Source organism: Lemur catta, chromosome 13 (assembly GCF_020740605.2).
Source record: "Lemur catta isolate mLemCat1 chromosome 13, mLemCat1.pri, whole genome shotgun sequence".
NCBI lineage: Eukaryota > Metazoa > Chordata > Mammalia > Primates > Lemuridae > Lemur > Lemur catta.
The window spans coordinates 73,456,023-73,476,497 of record NC_059140.1 but is presented as its reverse complement, the minus strand read 5'-3'; the positions used below and the strand labels follow the sequence as shown (position 1 = coordinate 73,476,497).

Sequence of the window (20,475 nt, the reverse complement as noted above, 5' to 3'; positions counted from 1 at the left end):
GGGAGGGCTTGGAGCTGGCCCTTTTGACTGCTCCTGTGGAATCAAGGTAATTCCCACTTCGGGCTCTGTGACACTTCTCCCCTCTACTAACCTCTATGAGTCAAGCCATCCATATTGAGCTGGTTATGCAATAACCATTTTGACTGAAATACCCAGGATTACCTGGGCCTGGAAAATAGCATCATTAAGTGGATTATTATTATTAGAGGGTTATTAGGTGTTGTGCTTGGATACAGAACTTAGCAAAACTATGATAGTTAGATTCATTGAGACTTACCATTTTTTGTCAGCCAAACTTCGTTACTTAAAAGAGATACCAATTTAAAAAATGTTAATGGAGGGAAAATTACAGATGCATTGCTGGTAGTCATCAAGATGTTGAGTGGATTTTAATAGTGTCAGATAATGGAATGTTAAAATAGTCTTTCTAATTTACACATCAAATAATTTATATAAGCAAGTAAAATACAAAATTGCTTTTGTCTTTACCTTTATGCCTCCTATGTATTAAGCTTATGATACAGAAAAACTGATTATTGTGTAGTTGAATTCCTTGGGATTTAGGTAATTAAATTCTTATATTGTCAAACAAACAAAATATTCAGTGACAAATCCATATAAATGCAATATCATATACAATTTTTAATAGCCATAAAAGCACCATTATATAGGACACTTTTAAAATAATACTTCACAGAACATTAGAGAGAAGCTGTTGGCTAACAAGAAGAAATAGAGCGTACACCCTGCACGGTCTTATCTATCATGGTCTCACACCAAATTAATCTAATTCCAACCTGTTGGAATCTAATTTGGATTCATAAATTCAGTATCAGTGTAAGAGGGACATTCTGGAGTTGTAGTAGAGCTCTATTGTCTTAAATAATGCCACATAAAACATCAACTGCTCATTTTGTCATGAGCATGGCTTTTACATATCCCTGTATGACCTGTGTCTGGGGGTGCTTAATTCCTTGCACTCCCAAACATTTAGCTGCCGACTAATTAAACACATGTTTATAGACATAATTTTAGAAGTCGCTTAATTATTCCTCTTACAAATTGGTGTTTTATGAAGGCAGGCTTATTTTATCTACACAATTAGCACAACAGCCAAAATTTATTCAGGTTTAATCCTGTTGAATAAAGTGGCAGTTAAAACACAAAGTATGACTTTTAAATAATGACACAGATTCTCCCCAGTAACTTGTATAGCTATTAAGGGTTCCACAAATATTTTTAACAGTGATACATCATTAAAATAAAGGAATGATTTCCCAATGTGTCTACTTTGAAGGACAGTGTTCCCTTAGATGTATACTTTCTAGCATATTAGTTTTAAAGGAAAATCAGTGTCATCATTAAAAGTCACACATCTTACATTTTTGGATACACAGATTATCAAATTAGCAATGGCACTAAAACTTCCTGCCCTCCACTTCTCCTCCTCCACCTTTCCAACTTTCCTGATGGAGATGAATTTCCTGAAAAAATAGATTACTTCAGAGAAAGTGGCACTGAAGCTTATATATAATATAAACATTTCATTTCATTTATGAACTTACGTAATTGATTATGTTCTTGGGTATGTTCTCAGGTTTTGGTTTCAAATTAATTCTTTCTCTAGAAAGAGGCTGTTTAATCAAATCTGCAGAATTCCCAGTATCAGACCATGCATACAGGAGCACTTTAACAAATGCTTGTTGAAGATAATGAATATAATGACTTCTGCTCAGAAACTTTTGAGTTCAACTATGTACACTGGAATTAGAGCTCTGACTAAAACAGAACAAAGAATAAATACCAAAAATTGAAGTAAAAACTGACTTAGGAAAATTTTGAATGGCTGTTAAGATAGGCCTCTAATATCCATGGTGATAACCACCCCTTCTGTTGAAGGAGCTCTCATTTGTGAAGCCGCCATGAGCCCTCCGGTTTGGAAACTCAGAATAGGTATTCCAGTATCCTGCATTGTTGGAAGGCAGTGCATTATTCCTGTCCTGGTTTCTGTTCATTCTGCTTGGTTTTTCTGCATGAAGCACACTGTGAAAGGTAACATCATGTTCATACCGTTCTTTCATTCGAAGTATTTTTTCTCTTGGAACTCCATGAATGTTTCTTCTACGTGGAAAAAAATGCAAAGTTATTTAAGGCAGGTTATCAAAATGAGTTACTTGCATTTTACAAGTCCCGTATTACTGCGTAAATACTACAGTCCCTGTTCTCAAAAGTTAACTCTGGCAAAAGCATGTCTTGCTATGTGGGTCTCTTTCAGGCTCTGCTCCTCATGCTGCCCCGCACACCCCACACCGCCCTGAGGCTAGCAAGGAGCTGAAGCTTCAGAAAGGCCTTGCTTCTGGTAATCTCAATTATGTGCTTCAAGACATAAAAGATAATCATATATTTGCCTGTTGATGACATGCATCTATCATCTATTTATGTCAATCAGTCCTTAACATGTACTTTTATGAGATGCTTATTAAAACAATCTTAAATTCTAGTGGGCACAAGAATCAACTGGGGGCCGGGCGCGGTGGCTCACGCCTGTAATCCTAGCACTCTGGGAGGCCGAGGCGGGAGGATCGCTCGAGGTCAGGAGTTCAAGACCAGCCTGAGCGAGACCCCCGTCTCTACTAAAAATAGAAAGAAATGATCTGGCCAACTAAAAATATATATAGAAAAAATTAGCCGGGCATGGTGGCAACATGCGTGTAGTCCCAGCTACTCGGGAGGCTGAGGCAGTAGGATCGCTTAAGCCCAGGAGTTTGAGGTTGCTGTGAGCTAGGCTGACGCCACAGCACTCACTCTAGCCCGGGCAACAAAGTGACACTCTGTCTCAAAAAAAAAAAAAGAATCAACTGGGGATATATTAATAACTAGAAATGGAATTACCAGAGATTCCAGCTACAGAATGGGGTACGTGAACTAGGATTTTAACTACAACCTCAGGCGATTCTGATGGAAGTGGGCCATAGACCCACTTTGAAAACACAATCTGCTTGTAACCATAGAATGAATCAGCATTACTCCTAACAAGTAAATTCTGATCTTACTGATTATGTGAAGTCATTGACATTATCAAATAACACAGAGAATATCAAAACCCATGCACTCAATCAATAAGTTAGTATTGGACACTTAATGCTTTACAAATTAGAAGCAGCATCTTGACCATAAATGAACCATAGACTGCTCAACATCTAAAGATCTTTATTTAGCTCAAATGCAAAAACACCATTGACATGTGCAATCCCATGCAGAGGAAAGTGCTTTTAAATGTACATTAATGAAGAAGCATTTTAGCAGAATGTTAAATGCATCCTTTTAAAGGACCAAGTCCAAGCCAAGATTTAGCATTTAGCATTATATTAGAAAACTGACCCCAAAACTAAAGTCTTCACATTAATAATTCCAAAGTTATCAATTTCCAAGAATTACCATTTTTGGCCTGAAAACTACCATGTCCATTTCCAGCCTGAAAAGATTCTTTTGTTCGTTCTGAAATACCTGAAAATAGCAGGATACATAATGAGGAACTAGAAAAACAAAGAAGTACCTTGCTAACTCTTGAACGTTGAATTTCCAGCGAGTGTCAGGTTCTCGGAATATAACTTCATAGTTATTTTCAAGTGCCTGATTTTTCAAAAGTACATAAAACATTGAAGACATAGTATGTATGTTTGGGAATGTTTATGCTGCCATTTAACATTTACTACAAATCTTTTCTAAAATTTCTTTTGTTTTACCAGTAATCCAATGCCTTAATTTATCATAATAAATTTAGTTAGTTCATTCCCATACTTAGCCATTCTCAGATGATGTTATGATTCCAGTGATAAATTTGGTCAGTTTTATCTAGTTTGTAGGAAAATTGTAAAGGTTCTTTGTTTTGGACATCTTTAAAAATAGATGACTGAACTAGTTTAAAAGGTTCTGAACACAGGTGTGAGCAATGAACTCAGGGGCTTTTCAGAGTCACATAATATGATTGTGATGATTTACTTCTGTCAACTGCCTTGTCCTATTCCTGATACCTTGCTTTAGAAGGTGAGAGTGCCATAGGAATGGAGCTCACGAAATAAAAGTGTTTTCCACATACTATACATAAGCTTCCCTTCAAAAGCAGCTGTCCTTGCTATGCAATACTATTTGGTTCAAGGCACGATGGCCCATTTCCTTGAGTTTAGAAAACTATTACAGTTCCATATAAACATCCAAATATTCTTTGCATTCATAAATTGACTACTACCTTATCTAAAAGTGAACCTTCTACTATCACTATTGTTCATTGTGTTGTAAAATACAGATTGGAAAGACCTAAGTGAAAAGATTTCCTCTCCATTCTTTAGATGGGCACTTCTAATTAGAGAAGGATTCAAATAGCACAGCTAGGGGCCGGGTGCGATAGCTCACTCCTGTAATCCTAGCACTTTGGGAAGCCGAGGCAGGAGTATCGCTTGAGGTCAGGAGTTCAAGACGAGCCTGAGCAAGAGCAAGACCCCGTCTCTACTGGAAAAAATTAACCAGGCAACTAAAAATAGAAAATATTAGCGGGGCGTGGTAGCGTGCACCTGTAGTCCCAGCTACTCAGGAGGCTGAGGCAGGAGAATGAATCACTTGAGCCAAGGAGTTTGAGGCTGCTGTGAGCTAGGCTGATGCCACTGTTCTCCAGCCCAGGTGACAGAGTGAGACTCTGTCTCAAAACAAACAAAAAAATAGCATAACTGGAAAACATCTAATTTCTAAGTCTAATTAATAGCTGTGGATGGCTAAAAAAGATTATACATATCCAGAAAATAAAAAGTAAAATGACTTCCCCTAAGCTACTCCCAGTTAATCCTTAACTCTTGGTTTTGAGTTGTGCCTTAATTCACTCAACTATTCACATCCCTGTTCATTTCTTGCCAAAGCAGACTCTCAACATGAACTGAATGAAGTAACCATAAAATTGTTGCTCATTCTTTCCTATGTTTACCAAAGTCCCACAACCTCATCATTAGAGAAAAGCACATCTGTAGGTATGCTGTTTTGCCCAAAAGGTAAGAAGAAACCTAAAAACATGAGCCCAGCTTGGGAGATAGTCACTTCACAATTAAACAGGCGGGGGCATTCAGTTTGACACTCAGCGTCTGCGTCCTGCCCCACCCGTGTGGTTCTGGATCTCTTCTCCTGTCTATACCCAATAGGGAATGAAACCATTATCCCAAGAGATGAAATATGTCTGAAAAAAGATCAGATAGACTTCAAAATTAGAGACTAATGTGTACACTGTTATATTCATCTTATTCTGACAATGGAGAGCTGAGTTATATGTGTATTTATATTTGTATTCTACTATCTCAGTAGGTTTACAGTATTAATCCTAAATCTGTTTTTAAATTTAAAAATTCTGTTGCCCTGGAACTAACAGTTGACTAGATGACTACTAGTAGTGTCATCTAGTCCAGCATCTCTTTGTACACTTCAGTGGGTGCTCCTCTGTATGCCTCCCCTTAGGAGAATAATTAAGACATAAAAACTATCAAGAATTCAGATCAAGGACTATTTAAAAATTCTACCCTGAGGTGAGATTAGCATCTCAGCAAATTTCAGCCATTGTACAGTAGAGAAACACTAAAATAAAACCTCTTTACCTGCTCCCTGGGAGAACTACTGTTAGTAAATAGGAAATCATGGAAGATCAGAAAAAGAGGAAAGAACAAATGATTCATTTTTCTTACAAAATGTCCACAACTGAAAATTCAGAATGATACTTCTTCCTACCATGACTGCATAGGGCTTCATTTCCCAGGCGTGGAGGTTGGTATTATCAATAATAATGGGGGATATGCCATTCCTCATTGCTTTTCTTGCTGCAACACAATGTTACATAACAGTGAACAACATGCAACAATCAGAGAGAAGGGTGAGGTAATCCGTATTTGTCATTTTTATTACAGGATGTCCTCATTACACAACTTCAATGCCACTTATTTCAGAACCCATTATCAATAATTTTCTTTTTCCTGGAATCTAAGAAGATTATGGTCTGGCATTCTGTTTTGGGGGGAAAATGGCAGAACTTTTGGTTAAGCTTCTTCCATAAAACTTATTCATTCTGCAGCAGCTACAATCTATGTACACAATAGGGTTTCCCAGGAGTTTGGAAAGGAATTTGTCACCTCTTTTTTGGTTCCATTCATGAGCTTCCTCCAGGAAGTCAGGATTGAACTCATAGGCACCATCTTCCCTGAAGAAAAAATCATCCGTGCTGAAAATCAGGGCTCTGGGAAAGTCATGTTGCAATTGTCTGGAAAGTGGAAAAATGAAAGAGATTTTTTTTTATTATATGCATAATCCAGTAGAAACAATTTCCTTCCATCTCTAGCATTTAGCAATTTATAATTCTGAGACCACCGGTTTTGAGTTGTTGAAATTCAATTTTAAAAGAGATGCTTATTATGTCTGGAAGGCACCACTCCCTGACAGGAGGCAGGAGAGGGCTGAAAGGCGCTCTGTGTGTTGCCAACCCTTAAACCTAAGAGGTGCTAGTCACTCCCACTGACTTCTGCAGCGACCAGGACTGACTCAAGTTGGGGGCATGGGGACTGTCTTCCCTCCTGGGCACTGGTCCCCGTGCCATTCCTCTCGCAGGCACCAGTGCCCTCCCAAGACGTGTGCAGGGGTGCCAGGCCCCCATGCTGCAGCTCTTCCCTTGGCCCCTAAACTCTTACCTGGCCTGGGTCCCATTTCCTTGGAGCTCTGTTCTCTAAAAGGATCCATCTGAGAAACTAGTTGAAATGTGGGTAAAGGTGAGGTGTGTGCTATCCTATTAGGTGATATATATATATTTTACCAATTACCTAAACCAAATGGGGAAAAGCACAACAGGAGAAGGAAAGAGGTAGACCCAACTCTCCCCTTACTTTCCTAAACCACTACCACTCTGGGTCTAAATATGAAAATATCACAGAAAAAAAGCCATCATGGAGTTTTTAAACTCCCCTTTTAAAGCAAAAACAAAACAAAACAAAAAAGTGTGTTGAGTTCTGTACAAAATAACTTCAAAGAGAAGATGTTTCCATCTGAAATCCTTACTTGTACTATTTTTTGGCAGAAGGTAGACATTATGCTCAGTAGTAGCTGAGGCCGCCTCAGCCTCCTTTGCTCATCTGGAACAATTGAGTGCAGTCACCCATCTTTGTGAGGTGAAGACGAAACTCTAATAACGTGGAAAACAGCGAGCACAGCACAGAACACAGTGTATGTCTCTTTCCTTTTTCCCTACACAGCACTCACCAGTGTAACTTCAAAACAAATGCAACCGGTAAATAGAAAATATAGTCACATGGGCCACGCTCAGAAAAAGAAGATATTTAAGAGTTGGAGAAAAAAGGTTGGAGAGTGACAAGGGCAGAAAATGCAAAGAGAAAGCAAAGCTATCCAGCGTCTTTGTTCTTCTTCTTCTTCTTCATTGAGAATTATCTTTAATCAAGAAGGAACAGAATAAGCACGAAGCACTGGGGCCACAGATCACAGAGTTGCTCGAGCCGACTTGGGTTCAGCCCTCCACCACCCAGTTATGTGACCCCATCTCCCTAAATTCTGTTTCCTTAACTGTGAACACATAATCCCACCTATTAAACTGAGCTTCTAGTAAGACTCAAATGAGGTAAGGTCTGGGAAAACGCTGTGTACCCTGTAAGACACTTTACAAACGTAAGGCACTGTTATTTTGTTAATAACATCAGTGAAACCAAATTTACCAACAGACTGTTGATATGCCATAATAATAAAATACATTGGAGTGTATATAATGTAATCTTGGCGGTATTTTAGTAAATAAGAGAGAGATGAAAGACAAAAGCAAAGCAAATGCTTTGATTTTTTTAAAATGAGTATAAATATATATTACAGAAACGGTAAATATCTGTCAAATTCTTTAGAAAGCTTGATAGCATTTAGAAAGAAGGCAGCATAGACAGATAGCTGAAGAAGTAATTACAAATGATATATTTTCTTCTTCAATGGACTATAGTGGTAAACAGGGAAATTCACTGGACATATCTTGAGTTAAACAGGAATTTGGGTGGCTCACGCCTGTAATCCTAGCACTCTGGGAGGCCGAGGCGGGAGGATTGTTTGAGCGCAGGAGTTCCAGACCAGCCTGAGCAAGAGCGAGACCCTGTCTCTACTAAAAATAGAAAGAAATTAGCTGGACAACTAAAAATGTATAGAAAAAATTAGCCAGGCATGGTGGCACATGCCTGTAGTCCCAGCTACTCGGGAGGCTGAGGCAGGAGGATCGCTTAAGTCCAGGAGTTTGAGGTTGCTGTGAGCTAGGCTGACACCACAGCACTCACTCTAGCCCGGGCAACAGAGTGAGACTCTGTCTCAAAAAAAAAAAAAAAAAAAAAAAAAAACAGGAATCTGACAGTCTTTCTTGATACCTTTGTGGGAAAATGTGGGCCAAGAGGTAAATATATTTCAATGCCCCAAGAATATTAGTTAATCATCAAACCCATTAGATACTTACTGAGCATTTAAACATGTGCCAAGTGCAGCGTGAAGTGTTAAGGTACAAAATAGAGTAGCTGCTTTCAAGGAATTCACAGCCTAGCCAAGGAGCCAGCCCCTGCCCCCAGCTAGCGCAGCACACAGCCGGACGGAGGAAGCACCGAGAGAACTTCAGAACAGCCAGTGCTGCCAGGGAAGGCATTGCGAAGGAGATAACCTCTGACTTGGACCTTGAGGGATGAGAAAACTGTTGCCTCTTGGGGGAGAGGCTAAGAGCATGGCAGGTAAGAGAAGGAGGAAGCTAATGCTGGAGGGCTTGTTAGGGTCTAGGGACTTTAGGGAAAAATAAGAACAAAGACGCTAAGGTTTAAAAGAAGCAAATTATCTTTGAAACACCGTTTTCCATTCTGAGTGCCACACAATTTAGAGAGAAACTTGGCAAGCTGGAACACGTCCACAGAAGAGTGACCAGATAAATACAAGGTCAGAAAACCATGGAAACCACGTCAGAGGAGCAAAGATCATCAAAGAAATGTGGGATGCTTACAGTGAGAGAGCAGAAGATACAAGTGATAGGAGGTGATGGTTATCCTCAGGGGTAGGAAGAGGGAGTGAACTTGTTTTGCAGGTCAGCAGTTTGAGGTGGGCATGGGTGGGCAGATCTGCGGGCCTGGCATGGGATCACCCTCGTGCAGCTATGTCACCGGGCTACCCAGGGTGGGGACAGAGCAGTCTAAGCAGGCCTGCTTCACTCTCTCTGGCTCCCGCTCCATCCACGTGGCCTCACACCCTCAGGAAGCCCCACCCAGGCCTCTTCCCAGACGCAGTATTTCAAGGGGCAAGAGAAGCAGCCGCTTGCTAGGCTTCCGTCACCTTCTGTTGGGCAAAGGAAGCCACTTTGCTGGCCCACGTTGTAAGGGTGGGACAGCTGCTTGATGGAAGGGGGAGCCCCGAAAATGCGGCCACTTTGCTGCAGATACAAAAAGTGGCATGAAGGAAGAGAGAAGAATAGAGGATTTGATGAAACAAATGCTCGTAGTTTCCATATGAATGTCGATTCTTTGAGTCTAAAGATAGATAAACTGAAAAGTCCAAATCATAGATCCAAACTTTAACCTCCGATGCAAACAATTATTATAAAGACATCTGAGGAAAAAAATCAAAGGGTAGCACTAGATGCATTTTCAGGTATATATATTTTATATTTGTGAACACTGTACAGTTTTAAAATTATTTTCATCAATATTATTTAGTCTAAATAATGAAAGTTATGTTCAGAGGTTGAATAATAGCGTATAATGTACTTCCCTTATCTTGTGTGTACTAAGTTAAGCAACTATGGTAACTGGTTCCATTTTTTTTTTCTTTTCGGACCCAGATTTGATATCCCTCTGAAATCTGGTTTCATTTGTTTTTCTATGAAGTCTGCTATTATAGGTTTGGTTTTGGTTTTTAAATATTTTCAGAGCTGAAGTTTTCTTTTCCTATATCTATCCTTATCTACTCTTGTTCTCGTTATGGCTTATATTACTGATTAGATGTTAATACTCTGTTTCCTTCAAAAAGACTTTAAGGCATGAGTGTCTAATTCATATTTTATTTGAATCCTACTCCTTTCTAGAAAACAAAAATAAAACATATAACTACTGCCTTTTTTGACTGCAAAATTTTACCTTTGAGTAAAAGTTAAGTTGTTCAGGACCATCATAGGGGAGACCACCTTCTCATCCTCTCCTAAGACATCTCTGACTGTGGGTTCTACCATCCTCCTAACTAACCTGCAAAAATAAGAGTGTTTTCCACCTTTAAGGTGCTAATGGATTTTTTTTTTTTTTTGGTGTCTGTAGGATCTTCCTGAGTGACCATTCCTTCAAAAACTTGTTTTATCTTCACCTAAATGTTAAATTAGCACTGGCAGCCATAGTAGCACGTTGAATATGCAGAATAATAAAAACTCTACTAGCTAAATAAGGAACTGATTAAATAGACAATCTTGAGAGTCTCAAACTTAAGTGGAAGCAATAAATACCATTCCATCAGCTTCAGAAGTGATGAGGAAAATGCCCCAGCTCTATCTTTCTTTTTGGTGGTCAGGAGCCTTAAGCATTAGGGAAATGAGAGAATGAAAATAAAAGACAAGGGAAAAAATAGAAAGACAATTACTTCCACATAACCTTCACCTTCCCCACTCCCCCCTTGAATTCACTTAAAATCACTACTATGAGAGAAACTCAGGTACTAATCTTCATTTCACAACTTATTCTTTTGTGTAATTCTTTACTTAATAATAACCATAGATATTTAGATAACTATATAGCAAGTCACTCACTCACTCATGGAGAAAGTCCAACACTTCTATGTCATTTTAACTTGATCTCCAAGTTTTTATTAGAGAAATTTTCAAACATGGATAAGTAAATAGAATAATAGCGTCAATCCTCATGTACCCATAACTAATTATCATATGGCCAACCTTGTTTCATCTACTTCATATTTCATTTCACCAAATATCTCATCAGTGTTCACATTTCCCTGGTTGTCTCATAAGTGTTTTCCTCCAGTTGGTTTGTTTGAATCAGAGGCCAACCAAGATCCACATAGTGTATTTGGTTACCATGTCCCTTAACTCTCATTTATTCTATAGTTTTCTCTCTCCTTTTTTATTTCTATCTGAACTTTCCTTCCACAACCTTTTAATTAGAAAATGTACAAACCTAGAGAAATGAACTGAAAAACAGTATAATGAACACTGCTTACGCTTCAGAGTCACCAGATGCTCGCATTTCTCCTTTTTTATTTCTCTCACATATATATTTTTGAGGAACTCATACGAAAATAAGTTGCAGACATCATGACACATGACTTCTAAATTCTTTGTCAAGTATCTCTTAGGAATAAGAACAATCTCTTGCATACCCTCAATTCCATTATCACATCTAAAAAATTACCACTAATTTATAATACTAATGTTAATTTTTAAATTTAAATTTTTAAATGTCCCTGATGATCCTCAAAATATGTTTCATAGGTTTCAAGTGCTGCATTTAGTTATTATATCCTATTAGTGCCCTTAAATCTAGAACTGTCCTCATGCCCTTCTTGTTTCTCTAGTTGGTTTAAGAATGCCCCATATTCTCGGTTTGTCTGATTGTTTCCTTGTGATTAAATCTAAATTAAACAATTTTTGGAAGGAAAGTACAGAAGTAATATTTGTGTACTTCTGATTGCACATAATGACAGTCTGTCCCATCAGGCTAAGTTGGATCGCTTGGCTAAAAGGTGGTGTCAGCCAGACCTCTCCACTGGAAAGGGGCATTGCTTCTTTTGTAATATTAAGATGTGAGGGTGACACTGGGAGCCCATGGAGTGATCCTGTTCTCCAGTGACCTTTCCCTCAACAATCTTTACATAATTCTCTGATCACTGCCTGAATCAATGACTACATTGAGAATCACAGAATTTTGATTTTCTCATTCTGTAATTTCCTCTGTATTTACTAGGTGGCATCGCCTTGTAAAGAAGAGGTTTTTATCCCTCCTTTTTAAATCCTTACCATTGTTGTTCTTTATGATGTTCAAATTGTTCCAAATTTAGCCAGTAGGTACCTCTTCAAGCTGGCTCCTGTGTCTGTCTACACAAACTTTGCGGAATATTGTTTTTCCTTTCTGATTAGCAAAGAAATACATATTCATTGCAGAAAATTTCGAAACAAAAAAATGGAGAAGAAAGGTTCCTATATTCTCCCATCTAAAAATAATTATTATTAACATTTTGCTCTTCTTTCCAGGATTGAGATATAGATATATATACATACAGATATATATGATTTCTTTTTAGCACATCTTTTGTTACATAGAAACAGAGACATAATGTAGAGCACACCAAATTTTCACCAAAATTTTTTCATAGCAAATTACTTCCCATCTCATGAAATATTCTTCTATGACATTATTTTTAATGATATGCCATACTTATACTTATTCATATGGATATACCATAATTTACCTAACCAATGCTCTATGTATGGTTAGGCATTTAGTTTGTCCCTAGCATCTTTGATTACCAGCAAGATTAAATATTTTTTCTTATGTGTGTCGATCATTTAGAGATATTCTTTTGTGAACTGCATTTTCATGTCCTTTGTCTGGTTAATAAAGCCTCCTTATTGGGAGGTTTATCTTTCTTATTGAATGTCAATTTCTCAATTGCATTCAGTAATTGCTTTTTAATGTTGTTTAAATATATCTGTGTTCTATTACATTTTCCTCCTCTATCCATCTGAAATTTTATGTTGGTCTGTGGCATTGGTTAAGGATCTTACTTGATTTTTTTCCACACAGTAACCTGGTTATCCCAAAACCACTGACTGAATAATTCATCCATTTCTCATGGTTTTGAAATGCTTCTTATTACATACTAACTGACTACACATAGCTGGGCACTGTTACTGGACTTTCTGTTTTGTGCCACTAAGCTTGATGTGCAAGTTCTTCATTATCTTCTGTTCCAATATTTTCTTATTTTCTTGATTATATTTTGTAGTTGAAAATCCTTCCTTTATAAAATTTATACTTTCATACTCTTTTCTTGGCTAATTTTTGTCGGAGAGACATTTCTGGACAATATAAAATAAAAGGATATACCCTTCTTGTTGTCTTTGATCCCCTCATGGTTGCCTAAAGCTGATTGTTCCAATAAATTTTCTTTTTTTTTTTATAAGAGTGCTAAGCACTGAATAAAGAGATTGACTATATTATCTCATCTTAACCTTTATAATAATTTATATTTGCATAATAATATTTATAATTAAGTATAATAAAGAAACTAGGGCTTCAAGAGCTTAAATAACTGGCTTAGGTTTACACAGCTTGGCTGTGGTGCGGCCAGAATTTCACCCCAACTATACAGAGTCAAGGCCCGAGGTGTTACATATCGTGTAAGTGCTTGTGAATCTGAGAAAGCCTTTCTGTTGTCTTCGCACATTAGCAACAAGGCTGGATGAGAATTACTGGATTACAATCTTTTTCCCACATCTTTTTCAAATACAGGTTTCAGTTAGAAGTGGGTTCACCTGCATTGAGCAGAAACCCCAGATAACAGTGGCTTAAATAAAATTAAGATTTCTATATCTCATGTATAAAAAAAATCCAGAGATAGAATCCAAGGCTCGTATCCCAACTCCATGATTGACATGGACCCCAAAGTCTACCATCTTTCTTTCATTCTTGAGGGCGCCTTCTGGTGGGCACAGGGTAGCACTGCAGCGCTAGCCTACACATCTATATTCCACAGAGCAGGAAGAGGCAAGGGAGTCTTGAAAACTGTAGTGGGCACATTGCCACGACCAACAAAATACGGTTGCTAAGGAAGAAAGGGTAGTTAATTAACAGCTTTTGCAACAGTCTTACCAGGATATGTCTAGGAATGAATTTATTTTTTATCACTTCTGAATCTTCAAGTCAAAAATATGTTCTATTACATCTATAATTGTTGCTTTGGTTATATTTATTCTGGTTATATTTGGTTATGTTTATTTTCACATTCGTCTTCTACATAACTGTTTGATTTTCTGCATGGTGATTCTGCTTAACTCTAATAGACTTTAAAATTCCAACATTTACTTTAGAGTCTTTTAAAAATATATATCTCAATTAGCTCCTTTTTAATTTTCTGCTTCTTATTCTTAGCCTTATTTATTTTATGTCCTTCATATTTCAGACTCCTCATCATTTTCTTTTATCCTTCATGTCAGAGAGAGGAATTTTTGAGAAAAAATTTAAATATAGAGAAAGACAATGCAAACAATATAACAAACACCTGTATCCCCACCACCTGGAGCTCATGATCATTAACATTTTCTCACATTTGTTTTGTTGGCTTAAAATTCAACCACCCCCCACCTTAACTCTGGCAACCCAAACACCTTTACTATGCTTCACTGTCCCCTTGACCACAGCACTTATTACCTCCTAACGTAACACACAATATCCTTATATTTTACATCCATTTCCCTACCTCTGGCACATAAGGTCCACAGGGGCAGGATCTTTGTTTTGTTCACTGATGATTCCCAAGTACCTAGAACACTGCCTGGAACATAGTAGACACTCAATAAATATTTATTGAATTAAAAAATGAAGGAGCAATACATTTTTTTAGATCTATTCATGTTGACAATATAGACTTAGTCCATTCCTTTTAACTGCTACATAGCACTCCATTATTGGCAAAATAATAAACACAGCTAACATTTATCAAGTGCTTATCGTGTGCTAAGCACGATTCTAACAGCTTTCCATTTCTCATGTAATGCTCAAAGAGACCCGGGAAACAAGCACTGTCATTAGCCCCATGTTACAGATGAAGCAATTAAGGCCACTGAGTGGTACAGCCGGATGGAACCCGAGGCTTCTGGCCCCAGAGCCCCACATTAACCGCTATGCTTGAGCACCACAAAATAAACAGACCACGTTTACTTATCCTTTTCTCTAGTGACATTTAGGTTGTTTGCAATTTTCCCTGGCAAGTTTCAGTGGGCTTCATTACGCCTATCTCTTGTGCATTTGTGGACGTTTCCTGGGGATACCGACATCAAGCGGAATAGCCATGGGATCCTTTTTTTTCCTAGAGAACAGAACAGAGCAGATGCTGTCTAAAATGGCCTTCTTTCCTTCAGAAAATATTTTTCTCTGATAGCATATATGTTCCATGAAGGCAGGGATTTTCTCTCTTGTCCGCTGCCCTATTCTAAGCATCTAGAAGAATGCCAGGCACGGGAGACAATGAATACTTGGCGAATGTATGAATGGCTCTCGCGTGTAATACTCTCTTGCCCAAAGTATGCAAACTCTTTTACAGAGAATTTCTACTTACTCATCTCTGTACAGTGAAAATTTTACCCAAACTTGAAATTTACCCCCTAAAGGAGACCGGGGGAAAGGATTCTTCTTGGATCCCAGCACTTCCTCTGGATGCTGTTGGAATTCTCCTCCAGGACTTTAAACTGGGAGTGGAAAACAGGCTCCATGGCCCAGCAGCCTGAGCCCAGGGAGGGAGCCAAGGCTACGGATGACATGGCCAGTCTCTCCCGAGGCCTGGTGTGGCCTGACCCTTGCGGTGCTGCCAACCGCCTCGCCAGGGCTGAGCCCTGCCCTCGGAGAGTCAGAGCTCAGTCACTGCCTGCCTCACAACTGTCACCAAGCCACAGTGTCTAAGGGGACGCCAGTGAAGAGTTCCCGATCTGTCCTTCTCTCTCTTGCCTTTACCCCTCACATGCCACCAAAGTAGGTCATGTTTCTAAGATTCAAAGCCGGACTCCCAGATGGCCCTCGTTCTCATTTGTCAGTGCGGCCCCTCTTATGCCATCCTGCAGTAACTCCTTTCAGTACCTTGCACGTGAACAGCGCCCTTCTGTGGACTCTCGCAACCGTGCGGGTTTCCCGTGTTTGTGTTCTGTTGCTCAATTCACCGTGCTCAGATGAAGGAACCAGGCACACCCACCTCAGTACTAACTTTTCTTAAGCTATCTTTTCCAAAAACGTTGTAGATTAGTTACAGATAACAGAAGAGGCTATAGCTGTACAGGAAAACTGTCGCTTTGGGCACTCTCTTGACTGCTGCTTCAATGGAAAAGCAGCTACATCTTTGATCCTACATTTTAAATTCCTTTTTAGTATAACTGCTAGGTAAAGGAGCTGACACATCAAACATCGTCACATGGAATCGTCATCTTGTGTACTGAATTGGAGAGAACTGTGGAATGAGTGGCTCTGTTCCTTCTTTTCTCCGCTTTTTGCTCATCTGTTCTCTACATCCCATTCATTCTTCTACACTTCTCTTTATGTGGATAATCTCCTCTTTGGTCCTGTTCTTTACTCAAGGGCATGCTGACATCTAAGCTTCCACCTCTTAGGAGGCTTCTCACATTGCCTTTCATTAACAGATCCATTCAACTGATCGGTGAATGCCTATTATGTGCCAGGCCTTCTTTTAGGAGCTGGACAGAATAAAGCTCCTGATCTCATGGAACGTACGTCATATCTCATGAAGCTTATGTTCTAGTAAAAGAAACCGATAAATAAGTTTATGTCAGGTGGTGCCCATGCCAAGAAGAAAAGAAAGCAAAGGTGCAGGGCAAAGAACGGTGAGAGGCGCTACTGCGGGTGGAGAGAAAGCCCCTCGCAGACCCTCTCCTTCAGCATACCCTTAAACCGAGTGGGAAGAGAACGCTGAAAGATCCTAGCTATAGGGTCAGACTGCAGCAGGACTCCTTACTGACGGTGAAAGTGACGGAGGGGTGTATCTCCACAGCGTCCCTGGTGATATAAGACCACTCTGCTTATTATGAAATCTCCTGGGTCTCAGAATCGAATGTGTGATTCTCCCATCCTAATGTCCTCATCTATAAAATAAAAATGACGTCCTAGGATCACGGTGAAGATCCAATAAGCTGGTGTCTACAAAGGGCCAGGCACAGTCAGCACTCAGTAAGTGCGTGCTTGTTTTTCCTTCTCCATTTCTCCCTTCCCCTTTCCCAGACTCTTACCTTGAAAAAAACAGATAGCCTTCTCCCCAAGCCACACACATGATCCGACAGAGAGCCTTATGAAGGAACAGTTAGAAATTAGACTCATTTTTCTTTATTATACTACTTCCTCAATCCCAGCGAGCCTATATATCTTTAGATAACTTGAAGCAATAAAAAATAATTTCTCGTTGGGTTCTTCTAGTCTCAATGGCCCTAGGCAGGCACCACTATACAAAGAAGGGTTCACTGAAATACCAGGAAGGAACCAAGGCATTACGCTAAGTTAGAGATATTCTCCCAGGGGAGCAGATGAGGAAGAGACTTCAGACACCCTTGGCAGTTGGGAGTTGATGCCAAACGTCTCTCTCCAACTCATCGTAATCAGGATAAATCTGAATACTTATTTAAAAATCTAAAATCTCTTCTCTTCCCATTGCCCCTAATGGACCACATAATAAATTTCCTGGTGAGTAATATTTTTTATATTAGGAAAAAGATATCATTCATATTGACAAATAACAATAAAATGTAGCTTCCTTACCCTGACAGCTGAAATCCAGGTTAACGTAGCCCCCTTACTAGGGCTTTTAAGTGTTTTTCATTACACAACAGATCAAAACCAACCTCATTACCCTTTGACCAGGTAACTTCCCCTACCTTCTTCCTTTGGGCTTGAAGAAAAAGCTCTGGATTAGAAATAAGAATTCGGGGGGCAGGGGGCGGGGATAGAAATAAGAATTCATCCCTATGACCTTGATCAAGATGTTTAACTTCCCAGAGCTTACTGTCTTGGGCTTGGACTAGATGAACTCTGAGGGAATTTCTATACATCTCCTGAACTTTGCCCATGAAAGTATTCTTCCCCTTTCATTTTTTTCATCCATTTCTACCTCCCTTCAAATCATAACCCACCCCTGCAATATTCGATTGCCCCGGTTCAGCAGGGTCTTCTTCCATTGTTCCAGGAATATGAGGAGGGTGAATCTCCTGTATAGTTGGGCAACCTTTCCTCACACAACCTTTCCAGTAAGTGATTACAAGCACATACTGTATATTCTCACTCTTTGTTAAATATATACAGCACTTCCAGTCCTCATTCATCCCAACCTCCAGAAAGAGGTTGCAAGGGCTCTCAGCAGTCGGGAGAAGAGACTTAAGACCCACCTTAGGAAAATCATGAAAAATACGAAAAGCTAGGAGTCATTTTCCAAGTAGACCTAAGTGGCTAAAAGATGTCACCTGTCTGATTCTCTATTGTGATAGTCACAGATTTGGAATACTGCAAATTTTCTACTCTGATCTTGCTTTTGTTAATAAAAGTCCTGGCCCCATAAGTAAAAACACCAAGGTTCAGGCCTGCTGGCCAGGAGCACTGTGGAGCAGAGTATGCTTTGGGGTCTGACTACTCACTACTGAGCCAACCTAACCAGCCCCTGTTCTCACTGATCATCCCACTGTTTATTGGCTATAAAGTACACCCTGGTCCCCATCTGTCTTACCATTGCATCACATTAGGAAAGCATCCTTTCACTTCCTCAGAAGGCTCTAGTACCAAGAAATAATGAAAAGGTATTTCTCCTGATGGAAAATTCCATGTTATCCAGAGATATGAATAAGGAGGAAAGACAGCTGTCAGAAAGCATCCTTTGAGCCTAACTGAATCCATGTTACAAACCATCTGCAATGGTGCCAAAAGAAACCAGAACATTGCGAATGATGCAGCATGTGCTGGAGCATGGTCCCCAGACTTTGCTTTGATTGATACGTAAAGATTCAAAAAAATGCTGAGGAAATGACATAAGGTTGACAACTTTTAGTTTTTCAAATAAGGCCATTTTTAAAAAAAGAAAGGCTACACTCTACCATTGCCATTTCATTTCATTTTAAAAGGACGTTTTAGTGGCACACCCATACAATGGGGTGTTCCATTCAGCCACAAAAATGATGAAGTTCTGTCACATGCTACAACATGGATGAACGTTCAAAACATTAAGCTAAAGTGAAAGTAGCCAGATACAAAAGGACAAATGCTGTATGATCCACTTACGTGAAGGCACGTAGAGTAGGCAAATACATAGAGACAGAAAGTAGCTCAGAGTTTACTCGGGGTAGGGGGAGGAAGGAATGGGAGTTATTGCTTAATAGGCACAGAGTTTCTGTTTAGGGTAATAAAAAATTTTTGAAGTAGTGGTGACGGTTGCACAACATCATGAATGCAATTAATGCCACTGAATTGTACACTTAAAAATGGTTACAATTGCCAAACATCTTAACAAACACACACACACAGTGGAAAGCACAGAGGTTCGTCCACAGATGCTTGCGGTAGGAGGAAAGGACAGGTGCAGATCCACGTGACTTTGTCAGTTCAGCTGTGGAAACAGACTTCTGGCCCATCTGCAGAGAGTGAAAGGGTCTTGGGATTGGAATCTTACTTCTTCTGACAACAGCTCTCTGTTCAGCTTTTAACATTCTGTCCCTGGGTCTGCCCAGCCAGCACCCTCACTGCGACGAAGCCTCCACTTAGGTCAAAACCAGAACACCCAGCTCCTTCCCACGTGAGGAGTGTTACTATTCCCTCTCTGCTCGGCCACATCCTCCCTGTCCTCAAGGCCAGCTCAAGAACCGTCTCCACGTGGGGGGCAGTCTCTCTCCCTCAGGAACCTGCATGTTCCTCACTGCCTCCCTGGCCTTGACCAGCGACAGCAGGTGAGCGGCTGCTCCACCGGCCCTTACTTACCCACAGCCGTGCGCGGATTACTGCTTCGCACGCGTCATCTTGTGGAGGCGCCTTCTCGTAGCCTGATTTCGTATCTGCCTCACCAAGCAAGTGCCAGCAGTCTCCTAAGTACCCAGCGATCATCGTTACATTATTGTTGATTAGTGACTAATAATTAACAACAGTTGGTATTTATGTAGAAGGCGCATTCCACAGTGCTTCACATACATAGTCATAGGTTACTGTTTACCATAGTAGCTGAGATCCTACCAATAAACTTATTAATGGAATATTAGATCCATTTAAATGAAAAAGAACCTGAGGTGTTGAAGATCTAAGTGACCTATGCTAGCTAATAAAATTCATCAAAATTAATAAGTCACTAAAAATCCATGGATAAGAGTTTCATAGTAAATGTCCAACTGAGAATCAACCCAGGAAAGACTTTTATACATAAAATGACATTTAGTTAGTTATGTAATAAAAGCTTTGTCACATAAACTTGGTCTTTCTAGCCAAGCCATTTAACAAAACATTTTACTTAACAGTGCCTTTATTTTCACCTTTAAAAACTGAACAAGTAATATGTATTTGTTGTAGAAAATTAGAAAATGAATCAGAGGGGAAAATTCGTAATCCCACTATGTAAAGTCAACAACCATCAATAGATATCTATCTTTTCATATATTTTTCTTAGAATATATGTAGACCCCTTTCTTTGAACAGAAAATGG

At 39.4% G+C, this 20,475-nt stretch overlaps 2 protein-coding genes and 1 non-coding gene across 13 annotated transcripts in view; all 3 read right to left on the bottom strand.

The window, feature by feature from the left end:
• Positions 1-20,475, bottom strand: part of N4BP2L1 (NEDD4 binding protein 2 like 1) — an 82,076-nt gene that overhangs the window by 57,708 nt on the left and 3,893 nt on the right. For 6 of the 11 annotated variants that reach the window (XR_006738863.1, XR_006738856.1, XR_006738860.1 and 3 more), the window contains exons 2-5: positions 6,162-6,289; positions 5,764-5,852; positions 3,557-3,633; positions 1,566-2,121 (exon numbers count right to left, since the gene is read on the bottom strand). Coding sequence is in view for 3 of the 11 variants with exons in the window: in XM_045566948.1 (XP_045422904.1) it covers positions 1,863-2,121; positions 3,557-3,633; positions 5,764-5,852; positions 6,162-6,289 (553 nt within the window). In the remaining 8 variants the exon portion in view is untranslated. Of the gene's footprint in view, positions 1-618; positions 2,122-3,438; positions 3,508-3,556; positions 3,634-5,763; positions 5,853-6,161; positions 6,290-14,511; positions 14,587-14,963; positions 16,688-20,475 lie in introns of those variants that run through there. The other 5 variants (XR_006738861.1, XR_006738862.1, XM_045566948.1 and 2 more) reach the window with 5 other exon arrangements.
• LOC123649564 lies at positions 16,017-16,150 on the bottom strand. Its single transcript, XR_006739064.1, has one exon. It is a non-coding gene; the product is annotated as a small nucleolar RNA SNORA16B/SNORA16A family (small nucleolar RNA).
• Positions 16,770-20,475, bottom strand: part of N4BP2L2 (NEDD4 binding protein 2 like 2) — an 84,138-nt gene continuing 80,432 nt past the window's right edge. The window contains 2 exon segments of the mRNA XM_045566952.1: positions 16,770-17,097; positions 19,764-19,867. The gene's annotated coding sequence lies outside the window, so the exon portion shown is untranslated.